Below are 22,812 nucleotides of genomic sequence, written 5' to 3' on the forward strand. Positions count from 1 at the left end.
GGTCTTAAAGGAGCATTTCCGGCAAATATCGTACCAAACCACATGACAGCCTGTTTGGGGTATGGTGTATGTTACTCGAAAACTTCCCCTCTATCGTTTAGATTTGAGCTGGAAGAGGTAAAATGGTACATAACTTAACTCCCATCTCTTGTGTCAGCTCTTGTTGCATATTCTCTTTTCATTTCACTGACAAATTTCTATAATGCCCCAAACCACGAGATTATTACTGTGAGCATTAAATGATGACTTCGGGCACTAAAGTAGTTTAAAAAAGAACAAACGGTGACCTTAGTCCTGTTGTATTTCTATACACTTTTAACTTTTTTTTTATTTTATGAAATGACACTTTAAACATCATAGGCTCATCAATAAAAATGGCTGGACTACTTAGTCTAACATAAAGTCAGTTTCTCAGAAGAAACACACAACTCAATTTGAAAATGTTAGGCTTATTATTGTAGTGCGCGTGCGCGATACAATATTGACATTACCGGCCAAGTGAACGATACCTATATGATTGGACGTTGAGGCTTAAAGTTTCATATAGTCTATGTACATGTTTCATAGGTTAGCTGCGTAGCCAATTTATTCTGAGCCTGTCACGGCGCTCACAATCACCATCACTTTGTAGGTACCTACATGATTATACTCCCTGGTGTGTTGTCCGCCCGTATGGAAAGCCATTTTAACATGTAATCGGGATGTTTAGATATCTGGAATAGTTTCTTATTCTAGACATCTAAAATTCTATTTCAGATATCTAAAATATCTCGTATTCAATTTCAGATAACTGAAATAGAATTTCAGATATCTTGAATTCAATGTCAGATATCTGAAATTGAATTCAAGATATCTAAAATTCTATTTCAGATATCTGAAATTGAATTCGAGATATCTCAAATTGCATTCGCGATATCTGAAATTGAATTTGGGATATCTGAAATTCTATTTCAGATATCTGGCATTGAATTCAAGATATCTGCAATTTTATTTCAGATATCTGAAATTGAATACGAGATATCTGGATAGATATCTCCAAATATCTCTCGAAATATCTCGAAATATCTCTGGACAGATATCTGAAATAGAATTTCAGATATCTCAAATTCTCTTGTATTTCGAGATATCTGAAATAAATTTGAAGATATCTGCAATTTAATTTGTGATATCTGGAATTATTTCGAGATATCTAAAGTTCCTGATTAAAAGTTAAAATGGCTTCCAAACGCCCGAAAACGAACACCATGAACAACCAAAAAGTTCTTCCTAATACTGCAAGCACTACACGCGTACTACAATACTGCGTATTTGCAGGCAAGACAAGATAAGTGGTGATGAATGTCCTCCAAGGTTAATCAGTTGTTCAACTGAATTTAAAAGGAAATGTTTTGGTTGAGTTATTATGTTAAAACAATGTTTTAACATGATCATTTTAGGCCGGTATACTAGGAAGCCGACGTCATAAATAATTGACTATTTAATTATTCTAGAGTATTCGAGAGAATAACCATATTTTAAAGTTGATTTTTTTCCAAAACAGGAGAAGGTACAGAAACGCATTCGTCTCTCAGTTTATAACCTTAATTCTGGGGCTATGACATATTAAAATAAAAGATGCTGGCTAAAGTCATTCTTTCAAATCCCCAGTCGCTTCATTAGTCCAGGGTCATCTTTTGGCTTTATTCCCGACGATATGTAAACTTTTAATACGATCAATACACTCATTATATGGGTACATTCTTTTATGCCATATTACAAGCTCATCCATCATTTTTAAAATGATCGAATTAAGGTAAACCTTTCAAATTATGGATATTAATTGCATATGCGTGCTACTATAACACCCATGCTTCTCACGAATTTGATGATTGAAACTAACCTCCGCCTACAAACGTGCTGTCGAGGAAACAACGCTATATTTTGTAAATCTAGAAATGCTTAATTATAGAAACTGTACGAAATAATTAAATTATTTGTCCTGCCGGCATGATGACGAGTATAATAAATTCAGTTCCAAGAATAAATATGAACCCTAAACTTTGTAAACTTTCAAGGACTGCTCGAAGAGACATGGACGTCGGATAGATCGGCGCTAAAACTGTGTGATATTGCAGAGCTGTGTTTCATTGTTGCCACTTGTCGTGAATTCATAAATCGCGGGGGCAAAGCCGCTATTCTAGCCTTAAAAACTACGCCAAACTAAATTATTTGAGAAAATTAAATGTGGAACCTAAATATGTCACTTTTGTCACCAATTGTGTGTACAAAACACAAAGGTATTAAATATCACTTGTCCAAATGCCCCCCCCCCCACAACCCCTACCTTTCCCACACACCCATAAGAATAATATTTTATTTCTAATTTCAAGTTTTACATGAATCTTCTTAAACAAACACACACCTTTGATACTTAACTGTGTTTAACTAACTCAGTTTCTTTTAGTCCGATGTATGCTGAATTGATGAATAACCACGCCACTGGAAATTCTTGTATATTTATTTTTTATTACATGTGAAGCCATGACTTAAGAATTATCGAACCTTAAGTGTAAAGCATCATATCAAAGCTTTCAAATACAGCTAATTTCACATGGCCTCGAGACGTCATAGCTTCATAACTGAATATTCTGCTGAAATCAGTACAACGTTTGTATATTCAGGATAGGCCAATGTGATAAACTATCGTGGAATAAATCTAGCTTAGTCATATGGCCCCAAAGAAAATCATGTTTGTGGCATCATATTTGTATAAGTCCGTACTGCATATTTTAGTAGGACAATGTAAGTACAGTTTTCCAAACAGAGGAAAAGTGGTGATGTCGGGCGAAAGGAGCGCTTCATACGAAATGCTTCGGCCTTTGTCAGAAGACAATGCCCAAGATCGGAAATATAAGGTGTTCTGAACATAAAATATTTTAAAAAAACTCATCATATCAGCCTACATATCAACATGACTTACATACTGTACGTGTTAATCTGCTCAATATATATATATAGTCTGTTCAAAGTATCTCTTTCGAGATCCGGCTTTAGGAATCACAAATGATTTCGAGTTGGTTAGCATCATGTATGATCTCTAGAGTAAGGCAAAATATGTCACCAAAAACAGAACTAGTATTGTTCGATACAGGTGACAAACGCCTACAGTGGAATTATGACCTTCCTTACCGGACACCCCAACCTGGCGGTTGGGGTGTCCGCGTACAGAGCGGATGGCCCGGGTTCGAGTCCCGGTGGAGGCTGGAAGTTTTTTCACTGTTCTTGGTTTTCCAGCTCATTACGATGTTCATTTATATATATATATATATATATATATATATACATATATATATATATATATATATATATATATATATATATATATACATATATATATGGAACGCGGAAAGGGTCAACGTGAGGCGCCGTCCACTCAGAAATGGTTGTTCACTCAGAAACCGTCCACTTAGAGATCGCCGCTCAAATACAGCAGCCGTCCATTTTGAAATCGTCGGTATTCTTTCTCTTGACTTCATGGTGCTTGTGCTTTGCCCTGTTCCTCCACCAACTGACGCTCCTTCTGTCTCTGTTTTCAAGCTGATTTTGTTTTGTCTTCTTCAGTTCTTCCGCTACCAACTGAAACTCTTTCTCTATACTTCATGGTGCTTGTGCTTTGCCCTCTTCCTCCACCAACTGACGCTCCTTCTGTCTTTGTTGTCAAGCTGACTTTGCTTTGTCCTCTTCCTCTACCAACTGAAGCACTTTCTCTTGACTTCATGGTGCTTGTGCTTTGCCCTGTTCCTCCACCAACTGACGCTCCTTCTGTCTCTGTTTTCAAGCTGATTTTGTTTTGTCTTCTTCAGTTCTTCCGCTACCAACTGAAACTCTTTCTCTTGACTTCATGGTGCTTGTGCTTTGCCCTCTTCCTCCACCAACTGACGCTCCTTCTGTCTTTGTTGTCAAGCTGATTTTGCTTTGTCCTCTTCCTCTACCAACTGATACTCTTTCTCTTGACTTCATGGTGCTTGTGCTTTGCCCTCTTCCTCCACCAACTGACGCTCCTTCTGTCTCTGTTGTCAAGCTGATTTTGCTTTGTCCTCTTCCCCTACCAACTGAAACTCTTTCTCTTGACTTCATGGTGCTTGTGCTTTGCCCTCTTCCTCCACCAACTGACGCTCCTTCTGTCTTTGTTGTCAAGCTGATTTTGCTTTGTCCTCTTCCTCTACCAACTGATACTCTTTCTCTTGACTTCATGGTGCTTGTGCTTTGCCCTCTTCCTCCACCAACTGACGCTCCTTCTGTCTCTGTTGTCAAGCTGATTTTGCTTTGTCCTCTTCCCCTACCAACTGATACTCTTTCTCCTGACTTCATGATGCTTGTGCTTTGCCCTCTTCCTCTTCCGACTGAACTTCTCTTTCTCTCTGTCTTAAGGATGTTTATGCTTTGGCCTCTTCCCATTCCGCCTGATGCTCTTCCTCTCTCTCTGTCTTCAAGATGTTTGTGCTCTACGTGGTATTTGCTTGAACTTCTTGCTCTATCTTCATTTCTGTGTTTAATTTTTATCGGTTGATCTCCTGAGTCTGCAATCAAAGGAATAATGTATTTGTTGAGTATTTATGTCCAGAGTGGAATCTAATTTCCACTGATCATCAGTAGGCTGAGTTACATGTCTTTTATGTTAGCGATTAAATTGCAGAAGGCTTCAAAATGAAGGCAGTTACAATCAGATAGATGACCAGAATGCGAAAATGCATTGTGGTTTCAATGATGTAATATCAGCAGTTTTCTTCATGAATCGGACATAATGTATAGTCAGGGTTTACAACATACTTGATATTAGTAATACAGTGATAAGCAATGTGATGTGACAAACAATCAATTCATAATGACACAGGCTGTCCTGAAGTGACCATTGACCTCAACAACAGGCTTCTTGTACTAAATGTGATAGATACATAAAACATACTAAATATGACATCTGTGACGGTCTGTCCTTGTTGAAATATTGTGTAAAACATGGGTTTTAAAATTTAACCCCTGGTGAGGCAAATGACCATTGACCTCCGCCAACAACATTAGGCTTGTTGTACTCAATGTGGTACAATTACATACCAAATATGCGATCTGTCCAAGCTGCCTTTGCGATATTATGTTTAGGAAGGTGTGTTAGTGTACAGAGACGACGGGAGTGAGGTACATGTTTGAAGCTTGTTGACTTCAAATGACCTATGACCTCACCAAAAGCAATAATAGTCTCCTTAAATTTGATATGGTACAGCTACAAACCAAATATGAAATCTGTCCAAGGTTCCCTTCTTGCAATATCATGTTTACAAGGCTTTCAGGATTTGACCTGGTGTCCTCAAATGACCTTTGACCTCCACCACAATCAATAGGCTTATTGTATTCAATGTTATACACCTTTATACAAAGTATGAGATCTTCCCGAGCTTCCAATATTGAGATATCATGTTTATAAGGTTTGCACAATTTTACCTCTGATGATTCCAAATGACCTTTGACCTCCATCAAACACAAAAGGCGTATTGTACTCCATTTAGTACTTCTACACACTAAATATAAGGTCTGACCAAGCTTCCCTTCTTAAGATATCATGTTTACAAGGTTTTCACAATTTGATCCTGGTGACCCCAAATGACCTTTGACCTCCAGCAAATACAATAGGCTTCTTGTACTCAATGTTTTACTTCTAAAAACTAAATATGAGATCTGCCCATGCTTCCCTTCTTGAGATATGGTGTTTACAAGGTTTTCACAATTTCACCCTGGTAACCACAAATGACATTTGACCTCCACCAAAACAATAGGCTGTTTGTACACAATGTGGTACTTGTACACACCATATATGAAATTGGTCCGACCTTCTCCTAATGATATATCGTGTTACAAGCTGGGCGTCACAAACGAACACACCCAAATACACCCATGCACACGCACCCATGAATGCAAAGGTAACGATTATCATCGAAACCAAAAATGATAACATTCTTATCTTCCTAATGAGTTTTGTAACTGATGATGGACCTATACCGTGTGAATAATAAGACTCATCTTTCTTATGACCTTAAACTAGAAAATAACAAATATTTCCACAATTGTGACTGGTAGACTACAATTGTTTTGAAATAAACTTCAAATCAATTGAGCAACATATCCACTCAGATTATTATTATTAATGGGCAATATTACCAAAGACTTTGGAAAAGTGTTTAAAGTGGCCATGACACGAAGATTTCAAAGTCAAATCTTTTCTGTTCTCTAATACATACATCAACCATTCTGTCAGTTAAAAACTTGATTTTTCCAGTCGAAAATTGAAAATTAATTTACCCTCTTCGGGGCTTGAAAAGTTTGCCCAAAAATGTTCTTAATCTCATGACGTCATGCAACGTCATGTTAGGAACATGATCATGTATACACGTACGTTAACTTTTGACAAGTGTACATACTACACAAAAATCGATATTGAGTCAGTGCCAAATCAAATCTAAATTTCCCGTTGAATGGCAGATCAAGAATCAAATGCGGCAACCGAAGTTCAAACTGATAGTGGTTCTTCGTCAGGCAGTGAAATTGGGCTAGAATAAGAGTGCCCTTTCTCATATTCGAAGCGGAGAGTGAAGGCGATGATCATGCCCACATTGAACCGAACGTTGAGGGTGGATCTGACGTGTTAATGTTAGGCATAGAACCGCGTCAGTTCGAGCCTGTTAAACGAGCCGAAATTGAAGCTCCACAACATATCGAAGAAAACCTTTCGGAACTATAGCAAGAAACATACAACGCGGTAAGAATTTTGTAACGAAGAAAAATATTTAAAAAATCCAGTCCATTCTGTGCATGTGTAGTTAGAGTTCGCGGAACTGCCTAACCCGTATTGTGCGTTGTGTTACGGTGACTTACAACCATAGAATCCTTAAAGCCCATACAGTGTACAGTGTGTTGACTATGTATTGTACTACCCCGGTGCTAATGAGAGTACATCATACATGTACAGTATGTTGCGTCGTACTACTACTAGCAGGGTTGATTGAATACTGAAATTTTGGCTCTTAGATGTAAACTGCACTATGCAGCCATGTTAGGTAGGCATATGTGTCTTTTTATACTCATTTTTTTTAGGCTAGTACTTAGGCCTGAAGTTTTGCAAATCAATTGTCTGAAACTGTAAAGAATGTTTCATGAAACATGGAAGGTGTAAATTCACAACAAATGTAACCATAACTGTTCATTGTATCACTGCTTGTTATTGTGGACATCATGGGCCCACATTAATACATCTGAACTTTTATAATTTTTTTTCAGGCAGTACAGATAAATAGCCTACCGTCAACAGGTTCAATGGTGCTGGGGGTTCCTAGCAAGACACGTCAGGGTGTGCTACCATCATGTGCAGTCCAAAGGATCAGAAGTGAGTTTCCAGCCAATGGTCAGTACACTGGATTGTATAGGAAGCCTTGGTTCAGAAATCCCTCCAGAAACACCTTTTCTATTATATGATTGTGTTGGATTATCAATCCATCACATATTGAATAAACTTTGTTCAATGATTTGAGATTTGAATTGCGTTGTGTGAACTTTTGGCTCTGTGACTTTAAAATAAATCTCTGTGAGATTTAAACACCCTTTGGAATATAATATTTTCAACTACTTATTTTGACCCATCCATATCACCCCACTCCCTCCCCAACAAAAGATGGTTTTCCTGGAATACAAATAAGAAATGTTATTGCCATATATCTAACTGACCCATCATATTCCTGAAAGAAATTGAGGCACTGAGATTTTCACAAGAAGATGTAAACCATCCCTTCTGAATCTTACCTCATAGCTTATTACTACATAATAGGGCAATGAAGGGAGTGTTAATTTAGATGCTACGTCAGCCAAAATTCTTCGTCTATTGCGACTTCAGTGTAATAACGCTAATACTAGTACTACAAGTACTATATAGTGCTCGATCGTGCTTCCTCCAAAGGATCACCACTTGTCCCACTGGAGGTTTCCTGTTCCCCGATCTGGTGTTCGGAGTTTTTAATGTGGGGTACTTGCCAGGAAGAACGACTCGTTTATGTCGACCCGTTGAAGCCCATTTGTTTGATTTCAGTAGAAAGGAGGGATCGTAGTCTGCTTCCGTGAAGTGTTCCCTACATACAGAGCTGTTTACTGGCTGAAGTGAAATTGAAGTGAAATCGGCGCTAGTGTTCTGCACTAACTTGATCATAATCGCCATGTTTATTTCGTCCTTCGTTATGGGTTTTGACATTACTGCAGCCCCCAACAACACAACGGACCGGCATTTTTCTCGGATATTTTACATGTTGTAAAAAAAGAAGATTAGCTTAGCTTATGTTAAAGATAGCTTAGCTTATGTTACATTAGGACTCCTCAATTACTAAGAATGTATTATGCAGTAGCTAGGTGTGCGTGACTCCTAAGCCTATACAGTACCTCACTGCAACTTTGAACCGCTACTCAGTCGATTAGCGCGACTTCGTACATTTTCCCAATTATTTACCTTGTCTTTTAGCTGCATATTGGTGCGCGAAAAATATTGCTATTCCTCCATTACACTGCCTAAATCAGAGCGATCTGAAACGCAATTAACATCTAAGGATGAAAGAGCATCTATCTTCAACTCGCAACTGGTGTTGAGTGAAAATCTTTGCAAAAAATCCTAGCAGCAATAACAGCAAACTTGTCTCAAAACTCCTTAAATTGTTGTATATTTTGCGAATTATGAGTGAAGGCATGTAGAAAATGTCTTAAGAGATAATTTAGGAGATGTTTGGCCAACTTAAGTGCATTTGGTATTCTGACACCAAACATTTTAACAATGCTTATTGTTAGAAGTCAACCTGCATATACTCTACTCTGCAGGGGTTGCCTGCGCATAACCAAGCCGTCTTGATATGGACAGTTAATTTTGGTTTTAGTTGGTTGAGAAATTAACATATGAACACAACATATTTATGAATGCCTGTAAAACGCAAACTTACTTCGCAAGCTTAAGCCCAAAACAAACACACAGGCACACGCCCGCACGTCATCACCACTGCATAAGTTCATTTTGCCTTTGGCAAGGAATAAAAAATGTAACAAATTATAATGTTCTCTTTTAATCAGATGATATTTTTGATCCCACTAGAATATGCTACCAATGGTCTGATATTGTTGCAAACTTACGGAAAATGTTTGCCAACCTCGCATAAATGAAATAACTTGGTTGTCACTTGAAACACAAACCTGAAGAGGTTGATAAGCCATCACTTTCGACATGGAGCTCCCCGGGTGTTCTCTCAACTTCAGATGGTCTCTCATCTTGATGGATAGGTTCTTCAATTGATCTCCTACCTTCTTGCGAATTATCTCCATGCCTCTGTTCGTAGTGGTGATCACCTGATGTAAGATAAATCAATGTACAGTGTTAATATCATACAAGTTCCATCATTATAGTTATCAAGGTTGTAAATTAGTGACTATAGTTATCCAGACAACATTACACTTCTTTATGTTAGAACCAATTCTAAAATGTCACGAAAGATACTTCATTTCTAATTGGTGATGAAGTTATTCTTTGTCCAGATTTATTAACTGACAAGTTATTACCTTAATGCTGGTATGATATGATATTTTTTAATATTATTATGGTTATAAAGTGAAGTGTTAATTTTAACATTCCATACAATCTTCCAGAGGAACAATCTGGACTTTACTCTACAGTACTATTGTCTCAACTTAACTAATGGCTTTTCACTACTTTATCGTCCAACAACTGATTATTAGGTTGTAAGCAATATGGCACAACTATTTATATTAAATATATTGGAACCCTGAAACCTTTACTTTGGTGATGGGTACTAAACTTGTCAGTCATTGCAGACAAAAGGTATCACTGCCATTTTAGCACAGTGTATGTAGCACACTATGTACTGTAGCTGCTAGGGTCAGTGCTGATGTGGTAACTGTGGAACTACTTGGGGTGATCAGCTTCCCTAGTGAACCTCCTTCACTAATAGACATTTACATATATAGCTCTAGATGGAGATGTTCAACAGCCAAGCTGACACTCAGGAATTGAGAAGCCATGGATTATATTTGCTGAAGCATGAAGTTGGGTATACATGTGTTGAGTTTGAAAATGGAAAGTTCTTGAAGAAAGTATGCTAGAGCAGCCAGTTTTGTTTTTAAAGAGCTATCAAGCTATGAAACATTCACCATGTAATCTGCATAATGATAACTTTTCAATTGGAATGCGTAATATACAACTGGCATGTATCATGCCAACAGGATTCTTATATCCCTCTGTATATATAGCATGCCGATCTCTTTTCTTATTGTCTAGGCTCCCACTGTACACTGACCTGATATAGAGAACACTGTGGTGTATCACCCGCTGCAAGAACTTGATAACAATTTAAATAAGTTTAGTTTTCATTTTAATCTTTCACAATCTACTGCAAAATGCAGAGTTGATTGTGAGCAAAGTTTATGGATCACCTGACTGTGTTATTCATAATCCTTGGGAGATGTAATCTTTCACTTATTGTCCTGAGTATGATAAATATCAATTCTTTCTATAGAATGTTCCTCCTTCTATCTCTAAATCTCGTTTTACTACAGAATGCACCCGAATACTATACTTGCACACTCTTTGTCCCTGCATCTATACTATGGGCATAAGCTTCCATCTCGTCCTGTAACGCTGTGTTTTACCTGTACCTCTATTTTACAGCCCTGCTCTTTTTCATCTTAGCTAATGTTTTTAAATGTAATAAAGGGACATCCAAAGTATGTAATTTCGGGAAGCTACACATTTGGGATATACTTTGTTTGCTAATTACAAATTACGAATATGAGTAGGTATACAGGCACATCTTTAAAGATTGATAATTCCATTGACAACAGAGACTTCTTCAGGCCTATAGGAAAGGATAACAACAATTGGATTTAGTGAGCCATCTCCCATTTTATATATTGACAATTTCTAGCTTTTTTTGACAAAATTAACTTGTCCCCAATTTTTCTCACTGTTTGTACTTTCAATAAAGTTGCATACCATCTAAAATTATTTAAAACTGTCTTATTATTCTTACTTACTTCGTTGGATAAACTGTTGGTACAGGTCCGTTCGACCAGCTGCTTTCAAAGCCTCTCCCGCCAATTTATAAGTTGCTTTCTCTCCTTTCAAGGACTTCCATGAGACTAACATCTGATAAGCTTTTTCCTGTGTGGGTAGGGTACGACTTTGGATGTCCGAAAGCGTTGCCTCTGTAATTCCAAGTGTTCTGCCAACATCCAGCCATTCATGACGAAAATTTTTGGACAAATTCTTTTAGAAAGTATCAAAGAATAATTTGATTTCATTTTCAGAAATACAGCATATTTAACTCAGAAACATTACATTTAGCAATTAAACAACTGGTTTTGGTATGCGTTGTGATCAAAGCTATAATTTTGTAACAGCTCATGTGTCTCTTTCTTGTTGTTTTTTTGCATCTCATAGGCACCTTTTCTACTTACAATATGATAAAGTAAACCAAACAGAAACCAGTGACCGTGAAACACAGCTAACCTGTACCATATCAACTGACTTTGTGTACCAGTCATGTGTAGGTTTTATGTTCTTGTTGGTAGTTCATAAATCTCTCCTAAAACATGGAATCAACTGACATCAATTTTTGTGAAACAACCCTTGTGTACCTTTCTTGTTCATGTTGGTAGTTTATGCAACTCTCCACTTATAATGACATAAAAAAAAAATGTTTCCGACTGACAAGCCTAAGAGCAGTCTTTAGTAGCTGACGGGGTCATCTTCTTATTGAAAGTAACTCAGTTTACCTGAATGGTATCACCACTGACTTGTCACTTATTTATTTCATGAGCCAAGATCGAGTAAATTTACCTGCAAGGTAGCAGTTGTCACAACACAGTCTGGTGCTTCAATTCCAGCTGTGGATCTTTCCAGTCTTTCATCTTCCTGTCTATTTGATGTGCTAGGCTGTTTAGCACTTGAAAGGTCAGGTGCCTAGTTAAGAGTAAACAGTATATTAGTGTAAGCTCTAAACACAGTTTGTAACTAACTCTACAAAACACAACAACAAGATAAGACAATGTAATAGTTATTATTGGCAATACTAATATTGCCATCATACATTCAGCTGGGTTATGATAATCCAGAACCAGGTGCTTTTCATAGAAACAGTGTTATATGGATGTTCGGTAAAACTTAAGTCAAGTTGTTTTTCCTGATAGACGTTGAGATGGTGGTGTAGCCTATATTTGTGCTATTTATTGTCCGTCATAGACATTCCAGTGCTATAGGAGAACTTTTATAAGGTGGACCAGTGGCTAAGCAGAAAGTAAGATGTTTTAGTGAACTATAATTTACAATAATATCTGGGCGACGCCGATACTTCTCACTTTTGACGAGCACAGCTGACAAGACGCAGCAAAAATCTTAAACAAAGTTCTTCAAAACATTGACATTTTATTCACAGCTTTTTAATAGCTCTTGTGGAAAGTAATCCTTCTGGTCCCTACATTGTCTTCCACACTGACCTAGAACTTATCTTATGTACTTCCTAATTCACATTGTTTATTAATGACTTTAATTGAGCAATTTGTGATGTTAGGAAATGTCTTGGAGGATTTAGTTGCACTTTTCTTAGTCTTCTATTGACATTTGAACTCTGCGATTGTTCAGAAAATTCTATACTTAAATCTGACAAGTGATAACCCATGTACCATATCACGGCTTGAACATATTGAGTTTAGTGTATGCATCAATTTACTTCTTTCAAAGAACTTTTCCAATACTAGTGCATAACATACAAAGTTTGGTTATCTATTTTACAAAATACATCTACTCTAGTCTTTCTTTGTTACCATTTTGTATTCCTTACCCGAAAGCAAAAGGAATCTATGCGATGGTGATTGCGTGTGTGTGTGTGTATGTGACGCCCTTGGCTCGTAAACATGATAACTCAACAATGGCAAGTTGGAGTGAAGTCATACTCGGTACACAGATGCGCCATTCTTAGTAGAAGAACCCTATTGATTGTGGTGCTCATTTCATGAATAATAATGAGGTCACTTGGTCGAACGTAAAAATCTTCAAATGCTAATAACTCCGCAGCCAAAAGTCAGAATTAATTTGTACTTGGTATTAATATGTTGGTAGATAGCGGGTACATTTTGAAATATGTTCATGTTGATATTATGCATATTTATTAGGAAGCGGGGCTTAACATGTTTTTCACTAAAATAGCTTGTAAACACGGTAACTGAACAACGACAAGTTGGACTAAAGTCATAGTTTGTACATAGACGCACCAGAGTGTGTAGATGAACCCTATTGATTTTGGTTCTCATCTCATGAATAATAATGAGGTCACGTGGTCAAACGTGAAAATCTCCAAATGCTAATAACTCCGCGACCGAAAGTCAGAATTTATTCATACTTAGAATTAATGTGTTGGTAGATAGTGGGTACTTGGTATCATAGGTTCAAGTTGATATGATGCATATTCATTAGGGGGCGGGGCTTAAGTTTATTTTAACTAAAATAGCTTGTAAACACGGTAACTGAGCAACGACAAGTTGGATTGAAGTCATAATTGATACATATATGTGCCGTAGTGAGTAGAAGAAATTCTATTGATCTTGGTGCTCATCTCATGAATAATAATGAGGTCACAGGATCAAATGTGAAAATCTCCAAGTGCTTATAACTCCGCAACCGAAAGTCAGAGTTTATTCATACTTGGAATTAATGTGTTGGTAGATAGTGGGTACATGGTAATATATGTTCAAGTTGATATTATGCATATTTATAGTTGAGCGGGATTAAGTATATTTTCACTAAAATAGCTTGTAAACACGGTAACTGAACAACGACATGTTGGATTGAAGTCATACTTATATGCGCCATGCGCCATAGTGGGTATAAGTGCCCTATTGATTTTGGTGCTCATCTCAAGAATATTAATGAGGTCACAGGGTCAAATGTAAACATTTTCAGAATTGAATCATACTTTGTGTGAAGGTGTTGGTAGATAGCAGGTACATGATAATGTATGTTCAATGTGATGTTATGCACATTTATTAGGGGGCAGGGCTTGAGTTGATTTGTGCTAAAAATAGCTTGTAAACATAGTAAGTTAACATATTCAGTAGGTAGGTCCACATCCAGTGAAAGAACCTTGCTGATCAATGTAATCAACAATGACGAAAGCCTGGATTTAAAATCTCAATTGGCAAGGAATCACAATAAGCCAACTGTCTTTCTGGTTCAATTTAAACACACACAAAAACAGTAATCAAAAAGTAGTTGAAACAGTCATTAAATAATCTTCAAAACTTAAACATCCTTTTCGCTATGTTGGATACACAATATTGTTGGTTTAGTTAACTGGAATATTTCATTACAAACAAATGCAGAAAAAGTAATCTGCATCTGAGCATCATTATTAAGCTGGATCTATTTGATTAAGTTCAAACCTTGAGCAGGAAGGTGTAGTCCTCAAGATTTGGAGCTTGGCCGGCTTTGAAAAGACACGTGCAAGTATCTGTTCCCTTAGGTTCTGTTCTGTTCAGCACAAATGTGCAAAAAGTCCCTTTGTTAATGGCAACTTTTTCAAAGGATATCACCTGAGGTAGAATAAAAAGAACTGAATACATTCTTCGACAATTTAACTCCCTAGCATTAACTAATTTTAAGTTCAAACATTTGCTTTACAACGGATATGATTTGGTGCTCTAAATGTGTAATCAACTTATGCATAGCTACAGTACTCATTGTTGAATGCTTTTAGTTCTAGAATTGACCACGACATAGAATTCTTCACTCTGTAGAAGTTTAAATGACTTCTAATTTTTATTGCTACATGGGTGAGATGTGTAACTTTCCTATTTAGTTAGCTTAATAATTAATCAGTTCAAAATTTACAAATTCAAAGTTTTAATTTAATGTATGACCTGTTTCATAGTTGACATTAACATACCTGTGGGTTGATTCCTTTACTGCAGTTCCAATTCATTGGTTCAAATTTCTCTAATGATATGGTCAAAGGTTTCCCATCTTTTTTAAAAACTGTGGGTTGTTCATGTAGCAAACTTGCATTGTTACGTTTGGGAACCTTTGAAAACAGAAAGATAAGCAGATGATCACACTAAAGGAAGGATAACAGATATATAAATTCAATTACAACATTCAGCAATGAATTTAACTCACCTCTACACAAGTTACTAAATCCCAGTAATAGCCAATATCAAGATACATGGATTCTGTTGGACCACAGCGTCCAGCAGCATACACGACAATGTTCTTGGCTTCGACTATTTTGTCAAGAATTTCAATTTTCTCCCAGCTAAAACGTTGAATCTCAATCACACAATTGTGCTCACCCAGCTCATAATGAGTATTGGACTGCTCCTCCCATTGCGGCTCGTTACCTAACATAAAAATAAAGAAGAATAAAATGAAAAAGAAAGTCGCACATTGTGATTTCAAACCAGGTATCTCATTAACAAACTCACTCCCATGACTAATATGCATCCTTTATTGGCATTGGAGAAAACACATTTGTCAGGCATAGAGCATCCAGTAGGTGGAGAGCTGTGTACTTCGAAAACTATAACTGAGATCTTCATATACTTTGGTTACAAATTGCACATTCAAGCAATACATTCCATGTACAAAGTTCCATGAAGTTAGTACCTAATGTGAATTCAAAATAGAAATATTAATTCAAAATTTGGGAAGGAACTACACTGTTTTATTCTGCTTTACATTCATTCCCACAAGCAATTCAGTTTTCTTACAAAACATCCCATCAATTCAATACCTACCCTTGAAATTCAAGGATCATTCTCATATCATGAGTTTAAATAAGGCAAACATGGTTATTTTTTAAGATTTCAGGGATTAACTCAGGGCTTTCACCATAAAACACCAATCTCCACAAATGTTATGATGTAAGTACCCTTCTACAAAACTTGGCAACTTCAACACCTGATCGACAAGTTCAATACTAGACTCGCTACCGGCATTTATACATCTACAATACTTGCATTGGAAGCATGATAAGTTCTGACTTTAAAACACCAACAGGTAATATTGCTTGCCAGTAGTGCATGGCAATTACAAAAGAAAACTACATAATTTACATTTATATTTCACACAAGTTTCACGCCTAAAATTACAGAAAGTGAAATGTCTTCAGTACAATTTACCTTCTTTATGATGACTTCTATATATCTTTGCTTTCCATTCACATCCTTTCTTAAGAACCAAGCAATGAGGTAAAGTCAATTTAGCTGGCTTCAGAAGATTCAGGTTGCTAGGCAGAAGCTCAACCACCAGTGACGAGTTACTAGCAAATGTAAGCGATTCACTTTCGAGATGGGGTGGAATAATTATCATCTGAATGAACTGCTCCCCTACTAGAGCCCCAGAAGGTATTTCCAAGCTGACCCCAGTATCTGGAATGTCCAATCTTCCTCCTTCCTTGTTAATCATCAGCATTACGCCCAGGGAATTGCACAAAACGTGATCTGCAATGTACACAAATATTAGAGAGGATAAGCTTGACAACAGAAATCTAATTGCAAGTAGCTGTTCATGCAGCCACTCTACGTCTTCAACATATAATATGTGGACAGAGACTGCACATGTTTATGATCAATCATTGAATCAGGAATATGATTCAAAATCTGAAACATACTGCCCTTCTCATGTTTTGGCAATATTACACATGAATAGGTTTCACATTACTTAATTCTTGAAGTACCTCATAGAAAGAGAAACTAATTGTTGACTAGTAATAACAACATATATATTTTATAGCGCTTAAGTTACATAAAAGAATGTATCTCAAAGTGCTTTACATGGGACTAGAGTAGAATCTTAAGAAGTACAAATGTAAGATGCATACAGAGTGATAAAAGGAATAAAGTAGTCAAAGCAAAATTAGATACTAAAGGAATAAAATCATTAATCATTAAATCATCGATAAATCATTGATAAGTTATTGAAACTGACACAAACAAGGTTAAGACAAATAACAAGATCCCAAGGGCACTATAGTTCCTTGCTTTTAAGGAATATTTACAAGGGGAGCAGCACTGTCCTAAAATTGTTATGTGGTCCGATGTACACAGACAATATTATCGCCAAAATTATCACAAATCCCCCGTTGGTCCTTTTGAGAACCTGTTGAGGACCAGGTGTCTGATATGAGCAAGAGTTGGCTCTTTTTACAGAACTCACAGAATCATCTGAACTGTACTTATTAAGATTTTTAACAAAACCAAACAAAACCTTGATCTCTAATAACTTAGGACACAAATGTTGCAGAGGAGTCAATTCAGAGAGACAATTTAGATCGGAATGTGCCCACGAAAATTCGAGGAATCGACTTGAAAGAAACTATAGAGGTCACTGGAGGTCAACCTGAGGTCAAAGGTCACCCAAATGCAGGTCGACTGTTGGATTGCAATAGCGTAACTCCCAACCTTGATGGACATTTGGTTCTTAAGTGATTGCAAAAATAATAGTTTTTGACCACTATGGATCACATGACTGTTATGTTTTGAAACCATCCCTAACCCCATTCACAGCTAGTCCACAAATGTCAATCATATCATCCCCTGTCAGTGGTAGTTTCACAAGTTATTGAGAAAAAAAAACACATTTTGACCCATAAATGACCTTTGATGACTATTGATCACATCACGGTTATTTTAGAAAATATGCCCCTACTTTATTAACAACTTGTCCTAATATACCAGCCATGTCAGACTTTGTGACTAGAAGTTGTTGCAAAAATTAGCACAAGTTGGCAGTTTTTTTGCACATAATCAACCTTGAATGACCTGATTGTTTTTATCAAAAATGTACCTCTTGATGATGTGCACTTTGTCCTAAAATTTGTTTGGCCTAAAATGTACACACATAATGTTATTGCTAGAAAGGTATCAAAACCAACCTTTGGCCCCTCATAACTTGAGAACTGGGTGTCCGATTGAAGCGGGAGTTGGTTTCCTCTATAGAGCACAAAGAGCTTTATCACATATCAAAATATTGACAAATTTGTTTTGTTTTGCCCCGTATCTCCTAAATATTCTGACTTTATTTTTCAAACTTTGACCTTTTGACCTCACGGTCCGACATAGTTTAGGTTGACACACTGATTCCAAAAAGCAACATGACAAGTCTGTACGACCATCCTAACTGTACTTATCAAAAAAAAGAATTGACCTCTGATAACTTCGCACACGAAGGTCGCACAGGGGTCAACCAAGGACGATTTTGATCGGAGGGTACCTTTGAGATCTGATTTTGGCCACGAAAATTCAATTAACCAAAGAAACTGATAAAGGTCACCGGATGTCAAACTGAGGACAAAGGTCACCTAGATGCGGGTCGACTCCTGGATTACAATAGCGTAACTCCCAACCTTGACGGACATTTCGTTCTCAAGTTATTGCAAAATACTAGTTTTTGACCCCTAATTGACCTTTGTTGACCTTGGATCACATGACCATTATGTTTGGAAACGATCCCTTACCCCATTCACAACTACTCCCAAAATCTCAACCATGTCGGACCCTGTCAATGGGAGTTATTGCTGTTTTTAATATATTGGTTTTTGGCATCTAACTGACCTTTGTGGGCACCAAAAACAATAGGGATCTTCCTCTTACTATGGGCTATCCACCCACCAAGTTTGATCATGATGCATCATTTCCTTATTGAGATATCGTGTACACAAGCCAAGCGTCACATAAACACACACACACACACACACACGCCAAGTTGAATGCATAGGTTCCTTACTTTGCAAAAGCAAGGAACCAAAATCAAGATCATTCATTAAAGTACATGATAAAAATATGAGTTTTAAATGCAATATGAGGTGTTTGGAACTACCTGATCTGGCAAAACCCTAATTAAGGAAATTTTACACTTACAAGGGTGAAGATATCATATTTGTTCAATGATACTTTTAGTGGTTGCTGTAATGATATCTCAACATGAAAACCCTCAATCACATGACTTAAGCAGCTCTGCAAGAATCATGTGTCTCAATTTCCTTCTTGTCTTTCTTTATTTAAAAGTAAAGGACTCTCAACAGAAAGTTGGAAATTTGTGAAAAATATGTTGCTGAACGTTTTTGTACCAAATAAGCTAATTTAAAAATGTAACTCCAGCTGAAATCTAAAAGCATCTTTTTGCATCCTTTTTTACCGATTTTCTCAACCTCATTGACACCACGATGCCATAACGACATACATAACTAGCTTATCTATTCAAATCTAACTTCAAATGGTGGAATAAAAGTTCTTGTTTTTTCGAAGATATTATCCGTTAGGATTGCAATAAACCTCGCCCATATGAATATTTACATTCTATGAATCTCATTGAATGAGGTAAATAATTTTTACTTCGCAGGCGTCTGAAGCAACCTATAGTACACCAATATGTACTACAACACCATGTTTTATTTGTGTATTATGTCTAGGGCTGTGATATCAATGCAACTTTTTCAGCAATGGCTCATAAATAACATGTTAGCTATTCACTGATTGGTTGCATGCAAACTAGTGGATTTTGGAAAATGCATGCAATTACTTTTAATGAGGAATTTGTCAGGAGACACTGTACTCATTACCTGAAGAAGTCATTAATTACTCGCCAATTTACGCTCTTGGCAGGGTAAAAACTTTGCTACCTTTGTTTGCTGTTTTGTGATAAATATATGTAAAAAAAACTTGATGGACATGTCAAAAGGGTGGGAAAATGGCGACAAAACACAAAAAGCTGCCGTAAGTTTTGTAGTCTATTAAAATTTGTCAGTAATTTGACATATTTTGATGATAATTGTAACCTTTGCATTCATGCTGGAGTATGTGTGAGCGTTTGTGAAGCCCAGCTTGTAAACACAATATCTGGAGAAGGGAAGACCAACTTCCATTTTTGGTGTGCCACATTGAGTACCACATTGAGTGCAAGAAGACTATAGTTTTTGGTCAAATGTCATTTTGGGTCATCAAAGGTCAAATTTGAAAACCTTGTAAACATGATATTGCAAGAAGGGAACCTTGGACAGATCTCATATTTGGTTTGTTGATGTACCACATCAAAATTAAGGAGCCTATTATTGCTTTGGTGGAAGTCATAGGTTATTTGAAGTCAACAAAGGCCAAACATTTTTATTACTCCCCTCTTACCTGTCTCTCTACACTAACGCACCTTCCTAAACATAATATTGTAAAAAAAACTTGGACAGATCCCATATTTGGTATGTATTTTCACCACATTGAGTACAAGAAGCCTTATGTGGGTGGAGGTCAATTTTCGTTTGAGTTTACCAGGGATCACATTGTGAAAAACACGTTGTACACAATATTTCAACAAGGACAGATGTCATATTTAGTATGTTGATGTATTGATTTAATACAAGATGCCTGTTGTTGAGGTCATTGGTCATTTCAGGACAGCCTGTGTCATTGTGAATGTATTGTTTGTCACATCAAACTGCTTTTCACCGTATAACTACTAATATCAAGTATGTTGTACACCCTCACTATACATTATGTCAGATTCATAAAGAAAATTGCTCATGTTACATTATTGAAACAATGCATTTTTGCATTCTGGTTTTCTTTCATATTATCAATAATAGGGATTATTGTAATCAATTTGATTGCAAGTTGTCTGGTTTGTAAATACGTTTCACACTCCCTAAAATCATTTTCAATATTTAAACCAGTATTAACTGTGGAAGTAATCAGTCCTTTTTGTATACAAAATAACAATGCATAGAGTACATGGACAAATTGTCAGCATAACATACCATACCACAAAACTACTGTAAAAGTCAGTAGTAAACACATTCATGAACTTAAACTACACTAACAATAAAATTCATGTTAAACCTTCATTTCATTTTCTAATTTGAATTGATACTTGTACTTTAAACAGGCCTTATTTAGGAATTTAATTGCCTGGCTTGCAAAATCTTTAACACATTATGACGAGACAATTATTTTCCATTGTTAAATCCAGTATAAATTCTCATACAAAATTCATAGGATGTGAATAAGAAACAGAAAAAAACACACGATACACATACAGTTGACTAAAACTTTAGATATGAGAATAAATGAATGAGTTAATGAAGCTGCTAGATAGACCCCAATTGATTTGAAAAGAACACTGACCCTTTCTTTGGTCCTCAGTTTCAAGTAAACTTACTAAAGTTTCAGTGCAGAAAATACTTCGACAACTTGATAGTCCTATTGTATCCTTTTCACAGAGATGCACATACACAACAGTGTAACATATACCTTGGCAATTTGCAATGTATGCAAATGGATTCATATATAAATTATAATAATTGTAAAGAACAATGCATTGCTCCAATTCTTTTACCTGTAATCTGATGAGGAGTACTCCTAAACTGCATCTGTGGAAGCATGAAAATCAATGGATCCAGCATATTGTAAATAACAAGGATTAAAATAAAGTTACGATTATGGAGTTTCATCGCTCTTATAAACCGTTATTACTGTAGGGTTGGTGGCAGAAACCACGTTGACAATTTTCTTTTGAAACTTCCTATCTTCATTTCTCATACATTCCATTACAGATTAATAACAAATTATAGTTCATAATTAAAGTGAAGGAAGTTATAATTACTATAATTGTGATTTGCTTTTCTCTCTCATTGCTATAAATAACCAATTAAAGTTGATTGAAGTTACCATTTTGAGTTGTTTCTCTCTGACAATTAATGCACCATCGAATATGATATAAAATGTGACGAGCTGGAATTGTTAATGTCATTAAAGGACATGTATGGAATATTCTGTAAAATACATGTGTACTGTAAAATAGTTTCATGTTACTACTCTGATCAAGCATCATACCCTCACTTCCTTTTTTCTTGTTGATGTCAAGCTAATACATGAAAATGAGAAAAATCAATGATATCCTGAACTTAAATTAGTATTATATACAAATACAGTAAATATAAAAAATATGAGCTGCAAGATCGAAGAAGAGACTTGAGTTTACCAGCCACTCTCCGGATTTCTTGTCCATTGTATGGACTAATCTGTCTCCAATTATCCACTCAACTGACAAATGAAAAGGAGAAAATTAATTTCTTAATGTAAACTTGATAACTCAAGGAGGAAGCTGTGAACTAATCAATATGAAAAGTGTACATAGCAATGCTGTGGAACATTTAGAATAAAGACAACATCATGAATTAAACAGCTATATAGAAACATACTTGTTAGGTTCTTCTTCATAGAGGAGAGTACCTTCTTGTCTGTAAGTAATGGTGGCGGACTCGGGAAGATCAAACTGTTAAAATAATTGTTATAGTAATTTTATTATTGAAACAATGAAAGTCATCATTAAAGCATAGGAATCTATTGAATGTCATCTCATGTGATGCAAATGCTATTAAACTCTCAGGAGTATGAGTGTGACTATGGGACCCCACTTTAGACTTCTGTTTTCTCTCGAAGGAACACATAACAGATGGTACAACTGAAGAGGTAAAATTATCACAAGTATTTAACCATCTTTATCATCCAGATTAGTAATGATGTTTGCTGAAGATTCAATTAAAGTTTCTGGGAAACATGATAATCCCAAAGTTATTAACTGTGATGTGTCACAACAGGTAAATACAAAGTGATTAATGGTGTTGCATTTTTCTCACTTAGCTGACTTTACAATAACTCTAGACCAAAACACTGGAATAACTTATTTTAGATTGGAAAGGTATTTAA

At 36.3% G+C, this 22,812-nt stretch overlaps 1 protein-coding gene across 3 annotated transcripts in view; it reads right to left on the reverse strand.

Moving 5' to 3' along the window:
* Positions 1-3,657: 3,657 nt before the first annotated feature.
* LOC139981058 (uncharacterized) overlaps positions 3,658-22,812 on the reverse strand; it is a 35,802-nt gene continuing 16,647 nt past the window's right edge. For 2 of the 3 annotated variants that reach the window (XM_071993199.1, XM_071993197.1), the window contains 11 exons: positions 22,305-22,378; positions 22,085-22,146; positions 21,440-21,473; positions 16,237-16,557; positions 15,236-15,456; positions 15,006-15,140; positions 14,503-14,652; positions 11,906-12,028; positions 11,101-11,332; positions 9,247-9,399; positions 3,658-4,559 (listed from right to left, as the gene is read on the reverse strand). In XM_071993199.1, coding sequence (XP_071849300.1) covers positions 3,814-4,559; positions 9,247-9,399; positions 11,101-11,332; positions 11,906-12,028; positions 14,503-14,652; positions 15,006-15,140; positions 15,236-15,456; positions 16,237-16,557; positions 21,440-21,473; positions 22,085-22,146; positions 22,305-22,378 — 2,251 coding nt within the window. In that variant the 3' untranslated portion in view covers positions 3,658-3,813. The remainder of the gene's footprint in view (positions 4,560-9,246; positions 9,400-11,100; positions 11,333-11,905; positions 12,029-14,502; positions 14,653-15,005; positions 15,141-15,235; positions 15,457-16,236; positions 16,558-21,439; positions 21,474-22,084; positions 22,147-22,304; positions 22,379-22,812) is intronic. The other variant, XM_071993196.1, reaches the window with a different exon arrangement.

The sequence above is a fragment of the Apostichopus japonicus genome, chromosome 15 (genome assembly GCF_037975245.1).
Source record: "Apostichopus japonicus isolate 1M-3 chromosome 15, ASM3797524v1, whole genome shotgun sequence".
Lineage (NCBI taxonomy): Eukaryota > Metazoa > Echinodermata > Holothuroidea > Aspidochirotida > Stichopodidae > Apostichopus > Apostichopus japonicus.